This window comes from Colletes latitarsis, chromosome 5 (genome assembly GCF_051014445.1).
Source record: "Colletes latitarsis isolate SP2378_abdomen chromosome 5, iyColLati1, whole genome shotgun sequence".
Taxonomy (NCBI): Eukaryota; Metazoa; Arthropoda; class Insecta; order Hymenoptera; family Colletidae; genus Colletes; species Colletes latitarsis.
Window position 1 is genome coordinate 22,822,895 of NC_135138.1, and position 18,274 is coordinate 22,841,168.

The 18,274-nt window shown below is 39.3% G+C and overlaps 1 protein-coding gene across 1 annotated transcript; it reads left to right on the top strand.

The window, feature by feature from the left end:
- Positions 1-1,478: 1,478 nt before the first annotated feature.
- Positions 1,479-17,837, top strand: LOC143342002 (uncharacterized). Its single transcript, XM_076765482.1, has 4 exons — positions 1,479-1,746; positions 1,811-2,757; positions 17,166-17,476; positions 17,586-17,837. Exons 1-4 carry the CDS (start codon positions 1,505-1,507, stop codon positions 17,835-17,837), a joined length of 1,752 nt encoding a protein of 583 aa, XP_076621597.1. The 5' UTR covers positions 1,479-1,504.
- The last annotated feature ends 437 nt before the right edge of the window (positions 17,838-18,274 follow it).

Below are 18,274 nucleotides of genomic sequence, written 5' to 3' on the forward strand. Positions count from 1 at the left end.
TGCACTGTTCCAGTTCGAATAAAACTAATAGAGTTGACGGTTTTATATACATGCAAGCGCCATGTAATTTTACTTGTACAATGTTCATGCCGCGCATTGCAACAACCGTAAGCAGCAAATGACAAATTGATAATGATGTTGGAGAAGGAGCTGATAACATATGTTGTTCGATATTCTCGTGTTTCTGGATAAACACCATCCATGTTGAGTAAGACAGCAACAATGTATTTTATGTAAACCTCTTTCCCAGTATATGAGGCGTTGAACGCTGTTTCTTGCTACTGTTACATATAGAAAAGTATGTAAAGAATGAAAGGTAAGTAATGACGATAAGTAATAACGATATGAAAAAAATGGTGATAATAATACTTACTCATTACTTGTGCATGCTCTATCGCGAGGAATATAGTAATTCATTTTTTCAGAAAAATTGGAACGTAGAATTCAATAGATAACGTTTCACGATGATACTATCAAACGAGTGTGAATATTGTCCAGCACTTCAATGCAACGTTGCATCATATGTACCAGGGGAAGCGGATGGCGCGTAGTGGGGGGAGGAATTTTTTATATTACGTGTTCTTCTTCTACGAAAAGTGTCTTTTGCAAAAAATGTCTTTTAGATTAAATATATCGTGAGCATCACTATACACATTAACACAAAAGACGACAGTATGGATCATCAAGAGCAGGAGCTGTACGAGCAGGCCGCTCAATTAAGATCGAAGGAAGAATACAATTTATGGGAACATCGATTTGACGACTATGTCAATTCGTTGGAGAAACGAAGCCGAATCAAGAGACCGCGACTCTCAATCGGTGAAAAACAATCATTGTTTGCTCGTATCGCTAGATTGGAAAGTCTGAAAGATTCGACACGCAATCGATTTGTACATGTGGGTGCTGGACACAGTGCAAGACTCAGATGGCGTGAAATTGAAACAGCTTTCGTTAACCATATATTGACCGGTGTGGTGATAAATTCTAACCACATAGAGCCTCGCAATTTTCTCGAAGATGCGCGGGACATTGTAGTCGATCATGTGCGGAACATCGTGCTGAAACATGATAGTGTAAAAATAAATACTATACTTAACGGTGAATTTGTGGCTGGTAACAAATGTGCAAACAAAAGTGTTAACACGAAAAACTGTGAACTTTTTCGCTTGTCTGACCTATGCGAATGGTATGATTTACTCGTCATCGAACCCATTCTAGCATCCTTAGACGTGTTTCAGGAACGCGATAGTAGGTGGGCGCTGTCCGTATACTCAAATTAATTGTTAATGTAAATAAATATATGCCGATGCATGCGGGATGTGCCATACAATTACCGCGAGAGATACGACTAAAGAAAGCTGTAATCAATGTATGCTCGACGGACAATGCATGTTTTGCGTGGTCGGTGGTGGCCGCTCTGTATCCAGTCGAAAGTCACGTATCTCTGGCATCGTCATATCCTCATTATACAACAGTGTTGAATATCCAGGATATTGAATTTCCAATGACATTGAACCAAATTAAAACGTTTGAACATATCAACAACATCTCCATGAATGTCTATACCATTGAGAATAAGAAGGTGTTACCGATACGAGTCATCGATAAGAAGATGGAGAGGCATGTCAATTTGTTGTATTTAGAAGGAGCAAACGACGTGGGACATTTCGCATGGATTAAGAACTTATCTCGCCTCGTATGCACACAATTGAGTAAACATAATGGCAGGAAATACTTTTGTGATAGGTATGTATATAATAAATTTTTTCTAAATATTTTTGTTATATAAAAACTATGTCTCTTATTGCAGATGCTTGCACTACTTTAGTTCGAATGAGAAGATGGAAGCACACACCATGGATTGCGAGAAGATGAATGATTGCGCAATCATATTACCAAATGATGATGACAGTAAGTGGCTCAGCTTCAGCAACTACAACAGGAAAGAGCGTGTTCCGTTTATCGTGTATGCCGATCTGGAATGCATCCTGGAGAAAACGGATACTGATCGAGAAGCGTCAAGATACACGTATCAGCATCATCGAGTATTTAGTGTGGGATATTATGTGCGGTGCTCGTACGACGACTTGTTATCTACGTTTCAATCTCGTCGCGATCCTGATTGCGTATCATGGTTTGTGAGACAACTTCAAGATTTGTCACATCGTGTAAAGTCCATTTTATCGATCAATGTACCCATGGAAAATTTATCAGCTGAACAATTACGAAATTTTAATACTGCAACACACTGTCACATATGCGAAACACCGTTTACGCGAGATGACAAGCGGGTACGCGATCATTGTCATTTGACCGGTCGGTACAGAGGTCCCGCGCATTCAAATCACAATCTAAATTATAAAGACGCGTTTGCCATCCCCGTGGTCTTTCACAATTTATCCGGTAATAATTCACATTTTATTATCAAGGAGATAACCACAGCATTCGAGGGTGACGTCACTGTATTGCCGATAACAAAAGAGAAGTACATTTCATTTACAAAATACGTTGAAAACGCGAATGAAGAATCAAACTCGCGCAAGCGTATAAAACTGCAATTCATAGATTCGTTCAAATTTTTAAATACAAGTCTCGAGAAATTGGTATCTTTTCTTAGTAAAGATAAACTTAAAATTACACGGTCCGAGTTTCAAAAATTATCTGCGGAAGATTTTGATTTATTGACGCGAAAAGGGGTGTTTCCGTACGAGTACATTGACTGTGTCGAAAAGTTGGACCAATCATGTTTACCATCACGCAATTCATTTTACAGTTCCTTAACTGGCGATACAGTATTCGAAAACGACTACGCACACGCTGTCAACGTGTGGAAGCGGTTCTCCATTGAAACGCTTGGCGAGTATAGCGATTTGTATCTGAAGACGGATGTCTCGCTGTTGGCTGATATTTTTGAAAATTTTCGCAATAGTTGCATCGCAAATTATGGACTCGACCCCGCACACTATTATACTTTGCCTGGTTTTACGTGGGATGCCATGCTGAAGCATACACGTATCAATTTCGAACTTCTTACCGATATCGACATGGTCCTATTTATCGAACGTGGTATACGTGGTGGTTTGAGTCAATGTTCCAATAGACGCGCGCGAGCCAACAACAAGTCCATGCAGTCACACGATCCATCGCAACCGTCGTCATATTTAATGTATTTCGATGTAAATAATTTGTACGGCTGGGCAATGTGTCAAGCATTACCATATGCCAATTTTCAGTGGGCCAACAACAAAGATGTAGATGTAATGGCCGTAGCGTTAGACTCATCGACGAGGTATATTTTAGAAGTCTATCTGGAGTATCCGCAACGTCTGCATGATTCGCACACTGACCTACCGTTCTGCCCAACACATGATAAACCGCCTGGCAAGCGCCAGGAGAAGCTCCTCGCGACTCTATACGATAAGAAGCGTTACGGAATACACTACCGCAATCTGCAACAATGTATTCGTCATGGCCTTCGCGTAACTGAAGTTCACCGCGGATTATAGTTTTCCTAATTCCATGGCTTCGCGATTACATCGGACTAAATACAAAGTTCAGAACTTTTGCTACAAGCGATTGTGAAAAAAATTTATATAAGTTAATGAACAATGCAGTGTTTGGTAAAACCATGGAGAATGTGCGTAATCATGTAGATGTAAAATTAGTAACAAAATGGGAAGGGAGATGCGGTGCGGAGGCACTGATCGCTAAGCCAAATTTCCACAGTCGCAGCATATTTTCGGAAAACCTAGTTGCGATCGAACTGCATAAATTGTTCGTAAAATTTAACAAACCAATCTACGTGGGTATGTGTATACTAGATACAGTTACCGAAAAAAGTATCCATACACCGCAATACATTCAGTTTAAACAATAATAACTCTGATTATAGAAGGCTACTTAGCTATGAAAGGCAAATATGCAGTTGGGAAATTAATTCAGCTTTCAGATAGTATGAATTTGATTATGATTTAAATAAAAATACAACAAACAAATCTCAAATACCGAATGAAGTAAGAAAATCAGCGAGAAAAAAGTATTCATACGTGATATCTATTGGCAAAATATACCAATAAAACTCAAAATGTTGGGAGAATCTCGTCTTTCTTATATTTCTGTTTCTTTTGTTTCATAGCATTTCGTCAATTGTTAGCGTGGTTTGTTAAAGAATCATAGTTTGTGTGGAGAAGGTAGTGGGATGCGGTGCCGAATAACATTGCAACTTATCGAAATACTTTTTATTCGGTAGCGCGCACGCCGTATCCCGGCGTGTCTCTATTCGACGAGTTGTCTTACCCAACTAACTTACGAACTAACCATTCGTTCGCTCATGCCACACCGACATTCTTTATCTCATTCATTCCCAATTCTCTCACTCTAAACTAACGCTAAACACACGCACCCCTCGCGACATTCGACCAGACGCTCTAAACATTCTTTCGAACCCAAACACTCCGCATGCAATCGGACCCATTCGCTCGGACGCTCTCGAAACTTAATCTAAACAGATGGCGGGACTCGGCGCCAGTTTGTCGCGCCACATTTGTATCATAATGAGTGCTAAAAATAAGGAAACTACAATAGAGGAAAGAAAAATTGTAATTGAAATATGGAGAAGTGGGAAATCACTTCGCGAGATTGGTGAAATGGTAAAAAGGAGTCATGTTAGTGTACAATATATAGTTAATAAGTACAAAAGTACAGGATTAATTGAAAATATGCGTCGTTCCGGGAGACCGAGTAAGTTAACTGAAAGGGATGAAAGATTTATTACAAAGAAAATAAAAGAAAATCCATTTGAAAGTGCACCTAAAATCGCAGCAGAATTAGAAGCAAGAACTGGTAACAAAATTTGTCCAAAAACGATATCAAACAAACTTAAAGAATCAGGGTATTTCGCACGAGTAGCGAGGAAAAAACCCTACGTCAATAAGGTGAATAGAGAAAAAAGACTTAATTTCGCAAAAATTTACATAAATAAACCGTTAGATTTTTGAAGCAAGTTATTTTCTCAGACGGGAGCAAATTTAATACTTGGGGTTCAGATGGACGAAAATTAGTGTACAGAAAAAAGGGAGAATCTTTAAGGCCCAAAAATATTAGACCTACAGTCAAACATAGTGGAAGTAGCCTTATGGTATGGGGCTGTATGGCCGCAAATGGCCTGGGAAACTTGCATCTCATTGATGGAATAGTAGACCAATATAAATATTTAGATATTTTAAAATCAAATTTGAAAGACAGCGCACGGAAATTAGGTCTTTCTGATAATTACTATTTTCAGCAAGATAACGCTCCCATCCACAAGACTCATTTAATTAGAGAATGGCTTTTATACAATACTCCTCACGTTCTGGAAACTCCTCCGCAATCACCGGACATAAATCCAATTGAGCATATATGGCAAGAATTGAAACATCGTTTGCAAAAATATAAAATTTCAAATAAAAATGATTTAACAAATGCTTTGCAAGAGGAATGGCAAAAAATGGAAAGAAATGTAACAAATAATTTAATTGAATCTATGCCCAGGCGATTACAAGCGATTATTGATAATAACGGATATCCTACAAAATATTAATTACTATAAATATGACTGATTCACATACAAACAAAATTCTGTATGAATACTTTTTTCTCGCTGATTTTCTTACTTCATTCGGCATTTGAGATTTGTCTGTTGTATTTTTATTTAAGTTACAATAAAATTCATACTATCTGAAAGCTGAGTTAATTCCCTAACTGCATGTATGCCTTCCATAGTTAACTGGCCTTCTATAATCAAAGTTTTTATTGTTTAAACTGAACGTGTTGCGGTGTATGGACACTTTCTTCGGTAACTGTATATCTAAGATTTGTTTGTATGAATTCCATCATGATTACATGTTACCCACACATAGGAATAAATGTAAAATTATGTACACCGATACAGACTGTCTAATCTACCACATCGAGTGTGACGATATTTATGAACTTATGATACGCGATATTGCTCTCTTTGACACGAGCGATTATCCCACAGATAATCGATATGGTATTCCCCTTGCTAATAAGAAGGTACTAGGTTTAATGAAAGATGAAAATAATGGTGCGATTATGACCGAATTTGTTGGATTGAGAGCGAAGATGTATGCCATACAAGTAGATGGTAAGAAAGATACGAAGAAAGGTGAAAGATGTCAAGAGTAATGTTGTAGCACGAACTATAACATTTGATGATTATGTGCAATGTTTGATGGGTGAGGTTGAAAAGATTTGTCACCAATCGTATGTAAGATCCACATTGCATGAAGTGTACACGATATCAGAAACAAAAATTGCTTTGAGTCCATACGATGACAAACGATATATCGTACCATATTCGACCGAGACGCTACCATGGGGACATTATAAAATACCGCTTTAGACGTACCAGTATACATATGTTTGTAACTCAAACACAGACCTTAGTAACATTGCCTTACGATAATACCCTCGATCAGAAGATCCAAGAACGCGACGTCTGCAGAACGCTGTGGGGGAGAAGCTGGCAAGATACAATTCTACGAACCTTACGAGCGAGTATCACTTCCATTCCTAAGAAGACCAAGTCCTCCCCCACCTGAGTAATGCACTATATAAAGAGTTGTACGACCAGCCCACGCCATTTATAGCAGAAGTGATTTTTAAGTTTTTTTTTACATAAAAAATAAAAAAATTTTTTAACAATGGTTGCAGACAAGTGGATCGAAGGTATGTAAAGCAGAAATAATTTTTATCACATTAGTTTGTATCATATTTTAACAACCTCAATTATAAAATATAATATTCTAATATGAACATTCTCGTCCCCACGCAGCAAGAGTTAGCTCAGATGGTGCCCGCCCATATGCGGAGGTTACATTAGTTACAATAAGATATAATATCATCAACAAGAGACATTGCTTGTGGGGAGGCGAGCGTTATAGACGGAGACGGGAACCATGGCGAATTTGTGAGGAATGTCTAGCCGCACTACCATATTATGAATCCATGGAATATGACAAAGAACCACCTCATATTTCGGCGATGACATCAATGTTTGATGATGAACGCCGCAATACATTATATTGTAGCAAATGTAGCACACAAGTATACAAACTTGCTGATCCGTTACACTGCATGGGGTGTGTCGAGGCAATACAAAAAATCCCGCTGCATAAAATATCAAGACAAGCGATAATAGTTTGTGAGAACTTATATTAATAATTTTTATATTTTTTATTCATTTTTCATTATATATTTTTATTTATATTTTTATGTAATTTTTATATTTTTTATTAATTTTTTTCATTATATATATTTTTATTTATATTTTTATGTAATTTTTATATTTTTTATTCATATTTTTATTTATATTTTTATGTATGTAATTATAGTATGTAATAAAACAACTTATATATACATGGTATCATGATCAGTATCTCTACACATCTCCCTCACCCCAATTTGTTATTAATTTTACATTATGAAAAGTTCACAGTAAAAAAAAAAAAATTATTTCTGATATTTCAACCACTCGCTGTATAATTTAAATACATTTTGCATAGCGCATGTCTTTTTATGGTTACCACATCGCCATGTGTTTGCACAATCAAGATTTTTTAAGCATTCAATATCACCATAATCAGCATCGATGTTCTCAGCATTAATATGTTCAGCCACCATGTTGGTTAACCAATCACGCTTTTGAAGCCCTTTTACATAGACGATTGGGTTTGACTCATCTACTATTGCCGATGTAATAAGCATTTTGCTCATGCTGTAGGGTATAAAACCATCACCCCACGACAGTCCGTGATGATTCTTCGTCACCCAAGTAGCTCGTGATTTATCGGTTGCAGATAATAAACACCATGAATATGGACTTTGGAAGATATAATGCGCTAAAGTGCTTCCTTTTTTCAGCACTGTCACTTCCTTTACAACAAAGTCTGTGTCGCTAACGAATCCTTGTATGTCGACAATTGTTACCAATTGGTACCATCATGAAAATATCTTTGAAACTATGCTGCAATGCGGCGTGTCCGCCTGTTATATATATATTACAAACATTGCTGATGTTACAGTTTATGTAATCTTGCGCACAACGTTGGACAGTGGACAGTATTCGACAACACGATCATGTAAAATAAGACAATAGGCGGTAGTATTTGCTGGCACGTTTTCTTTACAATCAAATTCTATTCGCACATCTATGGTAGCGCTCTTGATTGATTCGTTCTGTCTCGAACAATCGATGACTACAAACGGTCCATACAACGAAAAGTTCTCCCTGTTGCAAAGCATTTCGTAACAGTCGTATCCATAATAAGCTTTACGAAAACGTGCATACATATCAAAAAGAATAGCATATCTGTTTTTATCAAAATCAAGATTCAAGTCATCATATGGATAAAAGTCAGAGTTTAGATACAATTTCACATTGGTCAAGTTACATTCATCGAAGTTGCTCGCATCTTTAGATATGATGTTCCTTCGACCAGTCTGCAGCGCAAAAATGACGTATCGCGGTTTCTCCAGCTGAGTTGCAGTTTTAACAGCCCACGAATGTTTTGTTGTACTTTGCAATAATGGGTACTCGTACAGGTCCCACGAACGAAAACTCATGCTTAGGTATTGTCCGCTTTCCAAAATCCGCAACATCGATAGTTTATTCGTATCATTCAGTATAATGCGCGGCATTCGCCACTGTATCTTTAGTAATTCCATCTCCGGCTCCAGCGCGGAATTTGCAATGATGCAGTTGTTATCATTGCGAGCGCGTATAAGGATGAGTTCATGTCGAGCGTTGACTACTATACGCTTGTAATCTTCGCAAAACCCCAACCTGTGCAGCAAACCTGTCGGCATGTTTGATTGTGCGGCCCATCCAGCATTCCGTAAAATTAACGATTTGTCATATGTTGAGGACACAAATGTTTTGACGGTACTTGTTATCCCAACGTTTCTATTACGATCGATCTCCACACCATTGAGTTCATATCGAATTTCATCAAACATAAACGCAACACAATTATTTCCGAGGAATACATCCAACTCATTGTTTGGCTTCTTTACTATGAATCTTCCTTCAACGTATAGAAAGCTCTCACATGGTAGCGTGTATAAATCCTGCTGTTGTATAGGTATTCGTATCTCATCGTTGTGTCCAACCGTTGTGTTGGCGTATGGGTTGTATGTGTGAGTTTCAATCTTGACAATGCGATCGTCAAAGATCGGTTCGCTTCCAATCTTTAAGATATTAGCCATTTCGTACAACAAAACCCAACGATTTCAGAAATTCAACATTCGATGCAGTAAGTTTCGTGGGTGATCGAATTGTCCTCTCGCCTGATGGTTTCAGATAGTCAATATTCGATACAGTGTGGTGTGCAAGCGATTGAATTGTCTTCTCTTTATTTTCACGCGTCGTCTGTTTCGCTTGCTCCCCTTCGTTCAGCACAAGCATCTCCCACTACAGTCGTTGTCTCCACACATGCAGTCGAACGGTGATCTGTTCCCCTCGAAAATCAAGCAATTGATCGTCTTGATTCACAACGCGAATCGTCAAATCCGAAATGCTTCGTGCAGTAATCGGAAGGTAAATGATCTGTGTTGGTATTTCCGATATCTTATATCCTGGTGGAACGGTAGGCGAAAACCCATGTATCGTGTGCGCACACTTGTTATTGCTGTAAGCACCAGCTATCACGTTGCATTCAATGCGAATGATATTTACGTTCATTATATTGATTGATGCATCCGATTCACACCATTTTCGTGGTTGCAGCACCCGATTCGTTGAAAACCCCAGCAATGAGCCAATAGTATTGGATTTGGTAAAATTTATGCTATAATTATACTTGATTTCGCTCTTCATCGTATTGTTGTTAGCTCTAAGCATCAAGGGTGGGTTCCCTTCATTATCCTGTATGAATGTATGAAAATACATGTGAATGTCGTCCAGCTCATAAGATCCCTCTGGAATAATGATTTCCTTATCATCATTATCGTAGTAAAATTTATTATTTGACAAATTTACATTCGGTACTGTGTAATATGTTTCAAAGTCCATAAGACCGAGTTCGTAATCACCATTGCTCAAATCGATGGCTGGAAAATAGCTTACTGCGAGAATACTACTTTGCCCGATGAGCGTTAGCGTCAGCGACATGTTTCAACGGATACTGGAGTTAAAGCGTACAATGATTGTCCTTAAATTGATTGTCAACTGTCAGCAGAAACTGTAAACACAGCTGTCCATAATTGCTTTGATTATAGCGCTGATAAGGCATGTGATTATACTCGATTACACTATTCTTCAAATATTGTATCAGTTTCCTCGGTGGTTGAAGATTGCCAAAACTATCAAAATATATGGTGCATGTTCCCCGTTTTGCATATGCCACCCAATGAGTACCTGGTCCTTCAACAGTATCCAAATTTACGATTCCGCTCTCACTCCTGCGTACCCCATCTGTTGGTAAAGTATTGCGCATAAATATACCTCTGAAATATGGAATACGCATACACTTTGCCAGTTGCTGCAGTTGTATGTTTGTGGTTACGCCTTCAGGCATTTTAATTTTGACTTTTTTTTTTCCTCTTTGAGACTCCTCGCCCGCGTTTGTATGGCGCGAGATAAAGTCCGTGACCTTCCATGGCGAGATTATGGCGTTTCATTTCTCTTAGCTGACGCTGCATTGCCTTCTTATCGTTCACAACCTTCGCGACTCCTGCCGTCCCTTTGACCAATGAGCCGAAAACCCCCAATAATGGTACAATCGGTAGGATACCGCCACGTTTCGCCGTTGGAAGTATTCGCTTCTTCGCAGCACTCTTTTTTTTCTTTTTCAAACCCATACCGAATTTTGGTTTGGCCTTCATAGTCGCCCAAACGGTTGTAGCAGCAGCCTTTTCCCCGAGACTGGAATCTCTCGCGGTAATGCGTTCTCGTGCTTTTGCTGCTAGGATGTTGTCAGATACGTGTCGTTTTACGAGATCGTTATTTTGCGAATACGCTATATCATGCTCGCGGCATGCAGCGTCCAGCGGATTGATACCTTGATCGCATCGCGCCAAACGATTTAATAGGCCTTTCCCAATTTTTGTTGACATTCGCCACAATTGTTTATCGATGGTGGTGGTAGACAGTCAATGTGTGTTCTGCTGACTCGGCAGGTTATATTTCAATACTGATCGTGTCAGCTCTATGCATCGCTATAAATAGACCAGCACTCTTTCAAAAGTATCTTCATTTGTATAGTGCTGATAAAATATGCAGTTCATACGTCAATCACCTATGATCAAAGTGACTAATGTAGACAAAAAGATACAGTCTGAGAAAGAGTTACGCAAACATGGAAATATGCTGCCGGCCTCTATACGTGGTATCATCTGCGATTCATCGAATTGCGGTAAAACGAACGTGTTGATTGGTTTGTTAGAAAGTCCGCACGTGTACTCGAAATCGTTGCAACAACCGAAATATCGATATCTAGAAAATATATTCTCATCGATAGATGAAATTGGTTATTTTACATTTTCGAATAACAGCGATGTCGTTCCGACGAGCGATGCACTTCCGAATTCCATTTTTATCTTTGATGATGTGGCATATGATAAGCAAAACGCGGGAAGAAAATAATTTGCAATGGGTAGGCACTCGGACGTCGATTGTTTCTATCTTTGTCAGACATATGCAAAGATACCGAAGCACCTGATACGCGACAACGCGAACCTGTTGATCATGTTCAAACAAAATGGTACAAATCTAAAACATGTATACAACGATCATGTTAACACTGACATGTCATTTGAGAATTTCTGCAAATTGTGTACCGCTTGTTGGCAAGAAAAATATGGATTTGTAGTGATTGATAAAGACAGCGCATTATGGAATGGTCGCTATAGAAAGGGATTTAATGACTTTGCAATATCATAACATGTTCAGTTATTTCCGACACGTTGACAAAGCAGTGTTCCAACATGAGCAACAATATTGAAGATTGTGAGAGGATAACGAAACAGATTGCGGGAACGAGTGATTTGATTCGCAAAAAGTATCGTGAATTGAAAACATAAAATTGAGGAAGAGATTGCGCTGGAAAAACACTTTAAGCCTGTTACTGAACCGCTGAAAGCAATTGTCGACAACGCGACAAAAAATTATGATCTATACAATAATACAGATATCGGAAGCGAACCATTAGCCACTCCGAATATCAAGGAATCGGATAAAACACAATCAAATTACTGGTTAAATCTTTCGAAACCATCAAAAATAGAAAAACCAAGATTAAGCAGTTTACTCGATATGAATCCCATGATTTCTACACCGGCCTCTACATCGATTAAGACGGTGCCAACAATAAAAACCTCAGCAAGATTAAGCAGTTTACCTGGTATGAATACGATGGCCTCTATACCGATTAAAACAACACCAGCAACCAAAAGCTTAGGAAACGAAGATACATTTGAAAGTCTAAAAAGCTTAGCAAACGAAGATGTTTTTGAAAGCCCAAAAAGCAGTTTCTCAACGTCTGTTCAAAGTCGGCTGCAAACGTCGGAAGGTGAAAAAACGTTGCGGAATCACCTAGGTCCGCTGAGCCAAAAATACATCGCGCCTGTATTACGCGGAGACATAGAGGTTGGTATGGATCATGTGTACGATGTTTATCTCGGTAATGATGGACCGATGCTCGGTAATAAACATGTTGATGTGGACAATGCCGATAACATAATTATCGATGGCATACGATATTCTGGTACACCCGGTCTTTATGAATTGATATTTAAGAAAATTCCAGATAACGACATTTATACTGAGGCTGATGAATGCAAATATAGGGACATACTGCTGACAACGAGAGCACATAAGTACAAGCATGATTCGTATGGTAAAACATTAGGCAACAAAGGATACAAGTATAACTATGTAATCAAACCTTTATTGAAAGATAGAAAAGTTGGAAAGGGTGTACCAAGCTCGATGAGATTAACCAGCAACAAGATTGATTACGTTTACTGGAATGATCCTAACGAACTCGTAGATCAGCTTCGATTTCTCGAGGCTTCGCGTCAAGCCGGTCACAATGCTCACGACAATGAGATGTTATTGATTATCGAGGAACTTCGCGAGGTAGAACTCATTATAAATTAAGCTGCACTTTGGCGATACAGTCAATCATTATCAAAATGCCAATCAACAAGTTTGGGTCATCGTTTGGAACAATGAAATGATACTATCGCTGGAACGGAGTAGTGAGAAATTATGTGTGCAACAACGCTCTATGTATTGTTGGTGCCGATTATGATGCAGAGTCGCGCAAGATTCGTCGAGTAGCACCACCTGTAGAGGATGGTGATGCTATCAACAAACTGTACTTGCAAGAAAACATGACAATTATAAAAAATCGACAAGATGAATTCGACAAGATGATCATGTTTCAAGATTACGTTCAGAGTTTGAAAGATCAACTGAATCACTTGGAGAGGGATATTATGGAATTCCGGAATCAAATGCATCAATAGCTGGACGTTGGGGCGTTGGGACGTTGAAACGTTGGGACGTTGGGACGTTGGGACGTTGGGACGTTGGGACGTTGGGACGTTGGGACGTTGGGACGTTGGGACGTTGGGACGTTGGGACGTTGGGACGTTGGGACGTTGGGACGTTGGGACGTTGGGACGTTGGGACGTTGGGACGTTGGGACGTTGGGACGTTGGGACGTTGGGACGTTGGGACGTTGGGACGTTGGGACGTTGGGACGTTGGGACGTTGGGACGTTGGGACGTTGGGACGTTGGGACGTTGGGACGTTGGGACGTTGGGACGTTGGGACGTTGGGACGTTGGGACGTTGGGACGTTGGGACGTTGGGACGTTGGGACGTTGGGACGTTGGGGCGTTGGGGCGTTGGGACGTTGAGGCGTTGGAACGTTGTGACGTTGTGGCGTAGAACATCGATGTGATGTTTGATAAGACGTGTACGTCAGGTCTTCGCATCAGTGGTGAGTCATGCATGGCTGAGAAGAAAACCCCCATTATCGAGAAATGGTGCCTTGTGGAAAAATTGCATGCTCCGGCGAGAAGGCATTTTTCCCGAAGACGCGTCATAGTACATGGGTACGACGTGGTCGAGATGCGACTTTACACGCGGTATAACAGAGGCTCCCATTACATATTCGGTGATTATATTACGTATTCGGTGATGAAGGCGTCAGTCGTCGAGCGGTTCAATCGTACACTCAAAAACGATATGTGGAAACTGTTTACGCTTAATGGAAATTATAAATGGATCGATTCGCTGCAGCATCTCACATCAAATTACAACGCGCAAAAGCATCAAACTATCGCTATGCGACCAATTGATGTTACACCAACAAACGCTGCTAAGCTCTTAACAATGGTGTATAATCATATAAAAATTGCCGCTCCTGCACGATTCAAAATGGGAGATGCAGTACGCGTGAGCAAATTCAAGATAATTTTTGAAAAAAGTTACACACCGAATTGGAGCACTGAAATATTTACAATCGCCGAGGTACAGAAAACTAATCCTGCAACGTATCTGCTGAAAGATATTTATGAAAAATCAATTGCTAGAGGATTCTACGAACACGAGTTGCAACGCGTTGCAAATTCCGACGTGTATCTAGTTGAAAAAGTATTGCGTAAGAAGAGGAACAATGTGTACGTAAAAAATGGTTGGGGCCCAATAACTAGCACAATTCGTGGATCCATAAAAGTAATGTTTTGTAACATAATTATTCATTGCTTTGATAAATATATCATATTTTTAAATCATCAAAACATGGTATCTAATTTCTTTCCCACGGTAAGGGTCTCTATATATATATTACAGAATTCTTTGTTTGTGAATGCAATGTATACGTTTTGCAGAAGTTGCGTTTTTGCACGTGTTCAGTGTAATCTAAAACGCCTTGCAAAAAAACGATGCGCTTTTCGCAGAAAAAGAACAGGTGATATAAAAAATTCCTCACCCCACTACGCGCCAGCCGCTTCCTCAGGTACATATGATGCAACGTTGCATTTAAGTGCTACACAATATTCACACTCGTTTGATAGTATCATCGTGAAACATTATCTATTGAATTCTACGTACAAATTTTTCTAGAAAAATGAATTATTGCATTCCTTGCGATACAACATGCACAAGTAATGAGTAAGTATTATTATCACCATTTTTTCTTATCCATTTTTTCTTATCATCATTATTTATTATCATTACTTACCTTTTATTCTTTATTTACTTTTCTACATGTAACAGTAGCAGGAAACAGCGTTCAACGCCTCATATACTGGGAAGGAGGTTTGCCCTCACATCCACAGCATACAAGTATTTGGATATTGCAATTGGTGTAGGACCTGTATCCACCGTGGAAATTATTCTTGGCGATACTCGAGGAAATACATTGTTGCTGTCTTACTCAACATGGATAGTGTTTATTCAGAAACGCGAGGATATCAAACAACATGTGCTATCAGCTCCTTCTCCAACATCGTTATCAATTTGTGATTTGGTGCTTACGGTTGTTGCAATGCATGATATGAACATTGTACAAGTGAAATTACATGATGCTTGCATGTATATGAAACCGTCAACTCTATTATTTTTATTCGAACTGGAACAGTGCATCGAGCATGCATATTCGTGGCTATGCCAAAATACGCACTAAGTTGGTGAGAAATACCAAGAATTTACAAATATTTTAAAACGGAATATTATTATGCGTAAACGTGAGGCTGACAAAATCCTTCGTGAATATTACGACAAAAATTCGCCTGTAGATTGCGAACTGTTGGCATATACGCTGGATAACTTTTTATATGATGCTATTAATAATTGAAAATAAAAAACTGTATCTAATTTTGTGGAATAGAATTACACAATTTATACTCGCACTGAAAACGTCAAAAGGCGTCTAATTTCTTTCCCCACCTCCTCTTTATCGACCTCTGATAATTACCACTTCTTTTTACCAGATGGATCTAATTTCTCTCCCCTTCTCTTTTTACCAATACCAGGCAATTACTCTCTTTCTTTTTACTAACCTCTGCTAATTACCAACCGTTAATACCAATTATCGATCGTTGGTACTAATTACCGACCATAGATACTAATTACCAACGATAGATACTAACTACCGACCGTAGATACCAATTATCGGCTGTCGGTAATAGTTACCGACCCCCCACCCCGACTGCCGGACCCACCCTCTCCCCCGCACCCCCCGGCAGGCCCCGCCACGGACCCCCCCCCCACTCCGACGCGAAGGCCCCCTCCCCCAACCCCCCTCACTCTCATCCCCCCCTCCCCCGCACCCCCTCGGTGCCCCTTGTCCAGAACTCTCCTTTCTCACCTACTTGCCTTCTTTAAAACCGCTGCTTGAATTTAGTCACCGAAGTTAAACTTCACGCCACCAACCCGCAATGCCGCCTAGCCGCAGGCCGCTACGCCACCGCCCAGGTATCCTGACTCGCCAACATTTCCGAAGGCATTCCGTGACGTCAGCACTGGGGGGAAGTTCGCCACCGGAGCGGTAACTGTATTCCGGGGGGAAGACGATCGGCTAACCCTAGGGGAATCTCTTTTTGCTAATAGCGACAGTGATCCGACGTAACACAGTTGTTTAAATATTTAAAACCTGAGTTTTTTAAAGTTTATTTTGTATTATCTTTGTTTGGAATTTCTTCAGTCGTATTTAGTTTACATCACTGCGTTGCTATATTACGTTTGATCGTCGTTTGTCATTGTTATCAATTATTTCAATCTTTGGCCGAGCTATAAAAAAAAAAAAAAAAAAAAATCGTACTATTCAAGCGGTTATTTCGAATTCTATTTCATTGCTGTGACATTCGAACATGGCGACGAGACAAGCAAATACAGCTTCTTCGCAAGAATCTACCTTAATATTTGGAAACATTCCCAACATCGAGCCAAAACTAGACGATTCTTCCAACTTTAGTTCGTGGAAATTTATCATGAAAATGGCCCTAATGGGATTAGATTTATGCGACTGTGTGAATAGTATGGAGACTAATACACATTAGCATGCTTATGCCTGAATGTAAAACCACATTGCCACGTGCACCTTAAAAATTGTCTTACTGCTCGTGATGCGTGGCTAAAATTATGTTCAGTATATGAAGACAAAAGATTACCAAGAATTTTAAATTTAATGAGATTGTTGCTAAAAATTGACTTTACCGAATTTAAAAGTATGAACGCATATGTGTCCGAAGCATTGTCTCTCTCGCAAAAACGTTCTGATATAGTGAGTCCAATAGATGATAAGCTTTTAGCAGTCATTATACTAGCTGGTCTTCCGCCTGAATTTAAACCTATGGTCATGGCCCTAGACAGCTCATGGGTAGAGATTACTAGCGACCTCATAAAAAACAAACTTCTACAAGAAGAAATAAAAGGACATGTTCATGATAATATAAATGAGGTAACGTTTACTTCAAGGACAAATCAAAGATCACTAAGTACTAAATTTCAAAAAAGACAAGTTCGCTGTTTCGGTTGTAATAAAATCGGTCATGTTATTTATTACCCAGTGCAGAACGATTAAACCAAACACTAAAGGGTATAATCCAAAATTTTCTAAACGTTCAAAATCCAATGAATGGAGTCTAATTTCAGCTCTATCAGCTAAAATGGACAGCAAAGATTGGCTTATAGATTCAGGGGCTACTAAGCATATGACATCGAATAAAGGACTGATTAAAGAATTTAAGGATTGCGATAAGAACTTTATTACGATCGCTGACAACACAAAGTTGGCAACCACTGGAACCGGTCAACGTTGAAGGTGAGTGCGCACCTAAGACTATTTCTAGCGTACTTCATGTGCCGAATTTAAATATGAACTTATTGTCTATAAGCACACTTGCAAAAAATGGATTCATAACTACGTTCGATGATGTGAAATGTAGAGTTTATCACGAAAGTAATTGCAAAATTTCGGGCCAGCCAATAGTTACTGGTTCGAATATAAATGGTTTATACAAATTAGATGAAAAATCGGAAACTGCCTTAGTTACTAAGGGACACATGCAAAGCCATCAGCTCTGGCATAGAAGATTAGGTCACCTCAATGATAGATCGATGGATCTCTTACGAAAGGGCTTATCCTCGGGAGTTAATTTTAATAATTCTGATCGAGTTCCATGTACCGCCTGTTTGAAAGGAAAACAGACGCGAACCCCTTTTAAACACACAGAGCGAGAAAGAGCAACTACAAGGC

Coding starts and splice junctions, on each gene's coding strand:
- LOC143342002 (XM_076765482.1), top strand. CDS start 1,505: ATGACATTGAACCAAATTAAAACGTTTGAACATATCAACAACATCTCC. Junction 1,747..1,810: donor AGGAAATACTTTTGTGATAG/GTATGTATATAA, acceptor CTCTTATTGCAG/ATGCTTGCACTACTTTAGTT. Junction 2,758..17,165: donor CCAATCATGTTTACCATCAC/GCAATTCATTTT, acceptor AATTATGTTCAG/TATATGAAGACAAAAGATTA.